Source organism: Aethalodelphis obliquidens, unplaced genomic scaffold, assembly GCF_003676395.1.
Source record: "Aethalodelphis obliquidens isolate GAN/ISIS:26980383/991018 unplaced genomic scaffold, ASM367639v1 scaffold107, whole genome shotgun sequence".
Taxonomy (NCBI): Eukaryota; Metazoa; Chordata; class Mammalia; order Artiodactyla; family Delphinidae; genus Aethalodelphis; species Aethalodelphis obliquidens.
This window is the reverse complement of record NW_020838051.1, coordinates 2,102,385-2,112,524: the sequence shown is the minus strand read 5'-3', so window position 1 is coordinate 2,112,524 and position 10,140 is coordinate 2,102,385. Positions and strand designations below refer to the sequence as shown.

Sequence of the window (10,140 nt, the reverse complement as noted above, 5' to 3'; positions counted from 1 at the left end):
GGGCCTCTCACTGCTGTGGCCTCTCCCGCTGCGGAGCACAGGCTTGGACGCGCAGGTTCAGCGGCCATGGCTCATGGGCCCAGCCGCTCCGCGGCATGTGGGATCCTCCCGGACCGGGGCACGAACCCATGTCCCCTGCATTGGCAGGTGGACTCTCAACCACTGCGCCACCAGGGAAGCCCTACTTTACTATTCTTGCCTCATCTTTGTATCTTCTTCCCTCTTCTCCTTGAAAGACATACAGATAAAATATTTTGAAGTGGATCCCAGGAATCATATAAAGTCTTTAAGCTGTCTTTTTGATCAGCCTTTCAGGGGAGAAATGGCAGGCAAATATCCTGAAAACTACTCATTATGAATTTCGTATCTTTTCAACCTTCATTAAGGATATTCAGGCTCCTTTTTGAGTTAGGCTCTTAGCTCTTTTTGTCCTTTGCTTAGAATTTAAATCAAGAGAATCTTTCTGTTCTCAAATGCCCAACTAACCCATGAGTTTACAGTTCTGTTTCTTCAGATAAAACAGGTATTTTGTCACATCTATGTAGCTAATACATGAGTATGAAAATATAAGTGTGTATTGAAATGTATAGGTATATGCTGTACTTGTTTGACTAAGTCTTTTGGGTAAACAGCTTTATAGGAAATAAAATGTTGAACAATAAAATGTATATCTTATTTTGTATTAGGAGTTGGAACGAAAATTGACCCCACTTTGTGCCGAGCTGACAGAATGGTGGGGCAGGTACTTGGTGCAGTTGGAGCTTTACCTGAGATCTTCACAGAACTGGAAATTTCCTATTTCCTGCTTAGACGGCTTCTAGGTGTACGCACTGAAGGAGACAAGAAAGCAGCAAAAGTAAGTGCTTTCTGTAATTCCTGTTCCAAAAAAAGTGACAGTGAAGTTAAGACCAGTTTTGAGGTTCATTTCTTTTCATTTAACATGGGATTAAGAAAAAGGAAGAGGTAGATAAATTTGACTTCCTGAAAATTGAGAACTTCTGTATGGCAGTCAGTTCAAAGTAAAACAAAACAGGAAACAGCATGTCATGTATGACAGTGACATGATAATTCCTATTATCCATGTGATTTTTTTAAAAAGTCTTGCTGAGATCAGGTTGGCAGAGATGGAAAATTGCTGACATCTTTTGTTGGCAAGGTGGTAGGAAAATAAGCAGTTATTTGGAAAGCATTTTCTTGATTTTGGGGTTTATTTTTCCCCCCTTGATTTCCCTAGGTGCAAAAGCTGTCTAAGAATGAAGTGCTTATGGTGAACATAGGATCCCTGTCGACAGGAGGAAGAGTTAGTGCAGTCAAGGCTGATTTGGGCAAAATTGTTTTGACTAATCCTGTGTGCACAGAAGTAGGAGAAAAAATTGCACTTAGCCGAAGAGTTGAGAAACACTGGCGGTAAGTTTATTAGCCTTTGTCAGTGTCTAATAAAAAAGACAGAATCAGTTTTCTTAACACATGCACAAACACACTTTACCTTGAACGCAACAGTTACTATACTGTGGTTTCAAGTCTCAACTGTTTATTCAGTTGACTTAGAAATCTGTATTTCTAGGCCTGATTTGTGATAGACACAACCTATGTGAAAACCAGTGAACTTAGGTTTAATATCTCCCTTATCTTTTTCTGAACCATTTGAGGAATAGGTTGCCCCTTGATGTCTTAATACTTCGGTGAATGTTTCCTAAAAACAAGGATATTCTCTTATATAACCACTTAACAAGTTTAACATTGTTAAAATACTGAAATCTACAGTCTTTTCCAGTTTTATCACTTCTTCCAGTAATGTCCTCTGTGTCCCCCGTCTGGGATCACGCATTGCATTTAGTTTTCATGTCTCTTGATCTCTAATCTGGAACTTCCTCAGCCTTTCTTTGTCTTGTCATTGGCAATTTTGAAGAATACAAGCTAGTTCCTTTCTAGACTGCTGCTCAGTTTGGGTTTACTTGGTATTTCCTAAGATTAGGTTTAGGTTACGTATTCTTGGTTGGAATACTTTCGTGTAGGTGGTGATTCTCTCCTTAGGGAGTCGCAGCCAGAGACACGTGATATCTGATTCCTCCTTGTTGAGGTTAATTTTGATCATGCAGTTAAGGTGTTAGCCAGTTTCTCCACTATATGGTTACTCTTTTTTACCCTTGCAAATAAGCGTTCTGTGGGGCGACTCTATGCAAATAGCCTGCTCCTCATCAAATCCCACCCCGCTGGATTTAGCATCCACTGATGATTTTTGTCTGAACTGAGCTTGATTATAGTGTTTACAAAATGGTGATCCCCATCCCCCAGCTCCACCACTCCTCATTTATCATTTGTCATTCTTTCTGCCCCGTTATTTACTTATCTAGTTATAATACGCACTCATGGCATCCTATTTTATTCAGTAGGTTATGATTCATTACTGTTCTTATTTATTTATTTATTTTGAATTTTTGAATTTTATTTATTTTTTATACAGCAGGTTCTTATTAGTTGTTCATTTTATACATATTAGTGTATATATGTCAATCCCAATCTCCCAATTCATCCCACCACCACCTCCCCACCCCGCCAAGTTTGTTCTGTCCATCTCTGTCTCTATTTCTGCCTTGCAAACTGGTTCATCTGTACCATTTTTCTAGGTTCCACGAATATGCGTTAGTACACGTATTTGTTTTTCTCTTTCTGACTTACTTCACTCTGTATGACAGTCTCTAGATCCATCCGTGTCTCTACAAATGACCCAATTTCGTTCCTTTTTATGGCTGAGTAATATTCCATTGTATATATGTACCACATCTTTATCCATTTGTCTGTCAGTGGGCACTTAGGTTGCTTCCATGTCCTGGCTATTGTAAACAGTGATGCAATGAACATTGTGGTACATGACTCTTTGAACTATGGTTTTCTCAGGTATATGCCCAGTAGTGGGATTGCTGGGTCGTATGGTAGTTCTATTTTTAGTTTTTTAAGGAACCTCCATACTGTTCTACCTGTAGTGGCTGTATCAATTTACATTCCCACCAATAGTGCAAGAGTGTTCCCTTTTCTCCACATCCTCTCCAGCATTTGTTGTTCGTAGATTTTCTGATGATGCCCATTCTGACTGGTGTGAGGTGATAACCTGTTTTTATTTATTTTGATACCCAAATTGTCGAGGATTTGTCCAGTAGAGACCCTTTAGGTGACTCCTATGTCCTTTTGACATTTCTCCTCTTTTTTTTTTAACCTAGTATTTTATTAAGGAATCCATTTCTATGACTGTCATGAAACCCAGGCTTGGTTAGCAGTGATGCATTCTGCAGGTAACTGCATCCCACTCTGGACTTTCTGGTAATAGCCACTGTCTTCTCTACCTCAACTGAAAACCCAGAATCAGTCCCTGCCCTCCTACCTTGGGAAGATGCCAAAGCCAACTACATAAGAGGCTTTTTCAGAGAAGATGACTTTTCTTAGAAGACAAACCCTCTGCTTTGTTTTACGAAGCAGATAGCAACCCCATGGACAGGTTGGGACTTGCGCAAGCCTCAATATTTCCCCATTGGGTTTGTTTTTGTTTTTTTGACAGTTCCTTACTTTGTGGCACAAGATGTTCTGGAATCATCTTGTACCTCTCCCCTGCTCCAGTTTAGAATTGGTCATTTCTCCTGAGGGAGCCCTGGTTCCTCTTAGTGGAAAATGGTATTAGAAATGCAGATACGGGTGCTAGGTGTGCTTGCTGCTCCTAAGGTGCTGTTGCTTCGGGACGCTTCGAGTGGATAGAGCTAGGAAACATGCACATATTGTTGACTCCTGTCTCTTTTCTCTTTTCCTGGTTAGTTACTGAATCTACTGTTTCCTTTCTATTCTGTGTGACCTCATTATAGCCCATACCACCATCATTTCACACATAAAAGTTATTGCAAAAAATTCCGAATTTGCCTCTCCGCTGTTACTTAAGTACTCAGTCAAAATTAATCTCCGTAAAACATTTTTTCATGCTGTACTCAGTAATTTTTAGTAGCTTCCCGCTACTTTCTGATATTCAGGACCTTTCTGGAAGCCTGCTTGAATGAATTTTAAGTTTCTCCTGCTTTGTCTCGTATAAACCCTCTAAATTAGACTGTTCTGTGTCCTGATTGTCCCCATAATTACTCAAATCACCCTTGGCTTTGTTTTTTTCTCATTACCTACCTCCCTTATTAAGGCTTCCCTGGTACAGTGCCTCAGGATGGTCTCTCACCATTTACTGTTCAGAAGATATGAATTATTACTCTCTAATTTAAACAGAGTTAAACTTTTTGTTCTCTTTTAAGTAAATCATTTCTGCTTTGTGGTGATTTATGCCTGCTTGATTTTACTCTCTTGTGTGATTATACTATTTGCTGTTATAGACATACTGATTTACAGTGTATTTTAAAAGAAAGGAATGATCTTTTTGTGTCTGTGTACTGTTTTTTTTTATATTTATTTATTTATTTGGCTGCGCCAGGTCTTAGTTGTGGCACACAGGATCTTCGTTGCTGCGTGCGGGAGCTTTAGCTGTGGCACGTGAACTCTTAGTTGCAGCATGTGGGATCTAGTTCCCTGACCAGGGATCGCACCCAGTCCCCCTGCATTGGGAGCACAGAGTCTTAGCCACTGGACCACCAGTGAGGTCCCTGTCTACTAATATTGTAAGAGGATTCTACCCAAATGAAATTTTATATGTTGCTTAAAAATTAGCAAGTATGTTAAAAGAAATGGAAGCATCTGAATGATCCTTACATTCTTTAGATTTGTTGTTTTTAACCCATGCTTAGGTAAGTTCTGTTCTAGAAGCTACAGTTGAGGTAGCAGTCTGGCCTGACCAGTGACTAGAGCAGACATTGAAAGAGAGAAGGAGCAGAAATCCCTCTGCTCTTGAGAGTAATCTGTTTATAGATTATCTAGTCCTCTAGGTCTTCTCTTAATTTCCTTTACCAGCTAAAGTCATGATAAAGCAAGCCATGGTGATCTGTTGAAGTGCTGTGAATGGTTAAAAAACAAAACAGAACAAAACATAAAAACATTTTTCAAAGAGGAAAAGAGAATGAAATTAAAAAAAAAAAAATCAGACTGAGGTGGTTTGTGTATGAGCATGGTTCCTTGGGCGGACTGGAAGTTGCTTCATCAGTGGTTCTGAGGGGCAGGTATATTTTGATAAGAGTGAAGATGAGCATATTTATACTAGCACCTTTTTGTTTGCTTTTCCTATCATTCCTTCTGGCTAGAGCCCATCTCTCTGGGTCTAAGAAGATAATGTGAGCTTTCTTTCTGGAGGAGCATGTTTTGTAAACAAATTTAGACTTAGCAGATAGGCAAGTAAAACTAGTTATGTCATGTGATTATGTGGTAATGATAATGAAATGGATATAAAATTCATGATTTCTTTTATTTTCATTTTGCAGTTTAATTGGTTGGGGTCAAATAAGAAGAGGAGTGACAATCAAGCCAACAGTAGATGATGACTGAAGAATTAAATAACAGATTTGGATGAAGTCGGAATTTCTCTTAACAACCTAGGGGTATATTTTCAAAGCAATAGTGAGGAATTAATTTCACAGCTCATTACCTTAGGAGTAGCTGTAAGGTTATTCTCATTTTTTGGTGATGAAAATTTAACCTCTAGTACTAAAATAGGGTCTACAATAAATGTAAAAATTGGCATAATGTTGGATTGAATCTACATTTTACCAGAAATTAACCATTCCCAAATAACATCTAATTTATACATCAGTGCAGGTTTGAAAGGAAACTGCTACAACCAGCCTTTGCTGTAGCACACATACCACTGAATCTGTTTGAAATAAAATTCTTCTTCTTATTTTTCATGATTCGTCTTTGAGTAGCTCCAGGCTTGAAGGATTATTGTTATCAGTAAAAACTTGAAGACAAATTCTTGAAGACCAACTTCCCTTTACCTCATATTTTATGTTGCTTTTATCTTTTTGAGTGACAAATTAATAGGTTCAAATAAAATTGTCCTTTCAGGCATGAGGGCTTGTTCCCATGGACATTCCTTTCTCTCCCCTTTTTCTGGACTAGAACACAGGAAGCTAGAGCCCGAAGTTCTCATCCTCTCCCCGTGATGCCCTGCGATTGTTTCTGCATTGCTTTATGCCCGAAGCCCTACAGCATTCCCCCATTGGAAAGTACTGTTAACACCAGATGATTTTAGTTAAGTAACAAAGATCTTTTCCAGTCCTTATTTTATGTTTTTTCTTAACTGCTTAATTGATAAGGTTATGATGTAGATTCAAATATTAGTAATCTTTGGAACTTTCGGGAGGCAAAAAATGTTCTACAGCAAAAGGGTGAGCCCTTTCGCTTTTAACTTATTCTCCGTGTTCCTGCACTTTTCCTGTGTTATGCATTTTAATTTTTGTTTATTTTTGTTTCATAAAATTCTGTTAAAGCAGTGGTTCTTAACTCTGGCTGACATTAGAATTGTTGGGGAAGCTTAAAAAACGATAGATGCTCCACAGAGATTCTGATTTTAATTGGCTTTGGGTGGAGCCCAGGCATTAATTTTTAAAGCTCCCCTGTGTTGAGTAACAAATTTAGAGAGTTGAGAAGTAGGAGCATCAAATAGCAGAATCTTACTAAGGTTTGGTAGTCTGATAATACTCTTGTTTGCTTTTCTTAAATTTTCATTTAATGTGGGACTTGATGCCACAGTTGCAACCTTGTGCTCTTCTGGGCCTTGGACATGCTGCCTTGTAGACGTTTAAAAGCTGTGGCTCTGGTTGTTACGTAAGTTTATAAGTTTTGGGGAAACATATTAATGTTACGTACTTCCTTGACTTTGAAGGGTTGTGTTACAGCATGGAGAACACACTTAAATGAAACAAGGTTTTAATCCAAACATTAATTTTATGTCTAACATGTCCCCATGTGTTTTGTAAGCACCTTCTACCAGAAATTCTGGAGTAACATAAGACCCAAGTTCACTAATTTATTGTAATTGATCTCACGTCAGAACTGAAACCAGAAGTCTTTTCTATTTCAAACATCCACATGAATTTCAACAAATTTGCAAAGCACTGTGCTTAGTGTAAATGGGAATATGCAAATATGAAAACAGTGGGCCTTGTGTTCATAGAACAGTGATTCTCAGCAAAAGTTGTACCTGGTTGAGAATCTGCCTGTAATGCGAGGTTATTGATGAAAGTACACTATATATGTAAATCCTGTTGGCTCTTCTGTCAAGGTATTTTCAGAATCTGACCAGTTCTCACCATCTGCACTGCTACTGTCCTAGTCCAAGCCACCAGTGGCTCTCACCTTGAATAGCCCTGTAACAACTCCTCACTTCCACACTTGCTCCACTGCAGTCTGTTCTCAACACAGCCAGAGTTAACCTTTTTGTAAGAGAGAATGCTATGCACCACTCTGATAAATTATAAAGTTCATCTCACAGGAATGGGGGGCATCAGGACAGTAGCTTTGACATCTTCCAAATGATTTCCAGGCTGACCTAGAAAGCTCACTCTACTATTTCACTCTTTGTATGTAACCTCCAAAGATGATGATGATGATGTGTGTGTATGTTTTTGGTTTTTGCAGAGCAAAAAAGAATTTTTCTTTTAATAAGAGTGTGCAAATAGCTGCACTCCCATAAAACTTCTGAAATTCTATTTCTAGAAAAATTTAATATGGTGAAAGGAAACGAATGCTTCTCTGGAAATACATAAAAATTTTTTAAATTACCAGAGATGAAGCAGATACCCTTAAAATATTGATAATCAAGAAACTGAGGTTATTAAAAAATTTCCTCTGCAGAAGTTTCCACAAACTCACAATACAAGGAATGGGTAATTCCTGTTGTTTAATTTGTACCAGAATGTAGGACAAAAAAAGGAAGCAAAAAAGGAGACATTCTAATTCATTGTTCAAAATTATTATATCCTTGCTGCCCAAACGTGGAGAGAACACTACCAAAAACAAAGCAAAAGCAAACCACTAGAGACCATTCTCACACAGTTATAAAATCCATACTAAAATACTAGTAACTTAAGTCCAACATTCTATTGAAAGAGTAATGCATTCTTGTATGTACCTGGAGCTTTTAGAGGTGGAAAGGAAAAAGCATACCTTGAAGATGTATTTGATACAATTCAAAATTTTTTAAAAGTAGGTAATGTAGAGAAGGACCCTATTAACTTGATATAAGGTACTTAGAGAACTATCGGAATCATTTTTAATGATGAAACATTGGAGCACAGTAACATCCTTCCGTAATGCTGTAGGTGGGATAAAGTTTCAACTGGGTAAAATGTGGGGTGGTGAGGTTAATGAAATAACAAGGGTAAATTCAGAGGGTTGGGAAGTAGTCGTCAATTGCATTGCACCAGAATTCATATGATTGTTTGGCTTCTCTATATTCTCATTAGTGTCTGGAACAAGTCAAGAATATCAGCCACCGCTTGAATTCTACAATATTGTTCTCTGGGGCTTAGCAAATGAGATAGAAATGGAAGCGACAGAACGTTACTTACAAGGTATAATAAGATTGTCTGCCTAGAAAATACAACCCAGAAACTGAAAAACTTGAACTGCTGTGAGAGTTCAGTGAGGTGACAGTTCAAAATAAACATGCAAAAATTATTAGTTTACTAAATAATTTACTAATTAGTTTATACCACACACATGTACACACAGACACACAAATCAGAAAATGCCATGGGTATAAACTTACCGGGTATAAATTTAACAAGATTATGCAAACTATACATGAATAAAACTAATTTGTTGAAGGACGAGAGGAGCATATGAGTAATGAGAAAATAGGCAATACTCTTAGATGAGAATACTCAATATTGTACAGATGACTCCTTTTTTTCCACCTATAAATTCAGTGTATTTTTTTATAGTTTATTATTTTTTAAATTAATTTTTATTTTTGGCTGTGTTGGGTCTTCCGTGCTGTGCACAGGCTTTCTCTAGTTGTGGCGAGCGGGGGCTACTCTTGTGGTGTGCGGGCTTCTAATTGTGATGGCTTCTCTTGTCGTGGAGCACGGGCTCTAGGCGCGCGGGCTCAGTAGTTGTGGCATGCAGGCTCTAGAGCACAGGCTCAGTAGTTGTGGTGCATGGGCTTAGTTGCGTGGCATGTGGGATCTTCACAGACCAGGGCTCGAACCCGTGTCCCCTGCATTGGCAGGCGGATTCTTAACCACTGCACCACCAGGGAAGCCCAATTCAGTGCATTCTGAATAAAAATTTCAATAAGGTTTTTTAAAGAACTTGTCCAGTTGATATTAAAGATTTGGAAAAGTAAGATTCACGAGAATCGTAAATAAACCGGAATTCCCTGGCGGTCCATTAGTTAGGACTCTGCATTCTCACTGCCGAGGCCCCGGGTTCAATCCCTTGTTGGGGAACTAAGATCCCACAAGCCACGCAGCACAGGTAAATAAATAAGTGAATGAATAAAAATGTAAGCGTTCTTGACGGGGTTTGGGGGGAATAGTAAATAAACGTTTAAAAGAATATGACGGGAGAGTTGACATGTTTTAGAACATATGATAAAGCCACAATATAAGAAGTGTGGTATTGATGCAGAAGTAGATCAATCATTGGAACAAACTTTACAACCAGATATAAAATTTTAATAATACATGCTATAGGCAGCATTTTATGTCAGTGAGAAAAAGAATAGACTTTTTTAGTCAAAATCGTGAGCCATTTGGGGATAAAAGATCTTTTATTTAAAACCTTATTTAAGATATTTTATTGAGACAAAATTATGAACAAAGAAATCTTAGGGGATTATTTTAATAGTTTGGATGAGGAAGGCAAAACAAACCCAAAAGCCTAAAGGAAAAGTTGGTAGATCTGATGATACATAAAAAGTTCAAAACTTACAGCCATGGAGATTACAGATTTAAAAGATGATAGGTTGAGAGAAAATAATTAAAACTTACATGAAATGTGAAAGATTAATATTCCTAGTACAAATCAGTAAGATAGAATAGAAATGGGACAAAATACATATTGCATCAGTTTAGATGGGCTAAAGATTAGCAGGAAGAGGACTCATGTAGACTCGTGAGCACACTGAGTGCCACTGATCGGATTTGGGCAAAGATGGAAGTTAGTGGCAGTGAAGTCCCACAGGCAGGAGCAGACATGGCATCTCATCTCCATAGAGTTTTC

General features: G+C 38.2%; 1 protein-coding gene across 2 annotated transcripts in view; it reads left to right on the top strand.

Annotated features, from left to right (window-relative positions):
• EIF2S3 (eukaryotic translation initiation factor 2 subunit gamma) overlaps nucleotides 1-5,982 on the top strand; it is a 16,340-nt gene extending 10,358 nt beyond the window's left edge. The window contains exons 10-12 of one of the 2 annotated variants that reach the window (XM_027096716.1): nucleotides 687-856; nucleotides 1,235-1,407; nucleotides 5,394-5,982. In XM_027096716.1, the coding sequence (XP_026952517.1) occupies nucleotides 687-856; nucleotides 1,235-1,407; nucleotides 5,394-5,457 (407 nt within the window). In that variant the 3' untranslated portion in view covers nucleotides 5,458-5,982. The remainder of the gene's footprint in view (nucleotides 1-686; nucleotides 857-1,234; nucleotides 1,408-5,393) is intronic. The other variant, XM_027096718.1, reaches the window with a different exon arrangement.
• The last annotated feature ends 4,158 nt before the right edge of the window (nucleotides 5,983-10,140 follow it).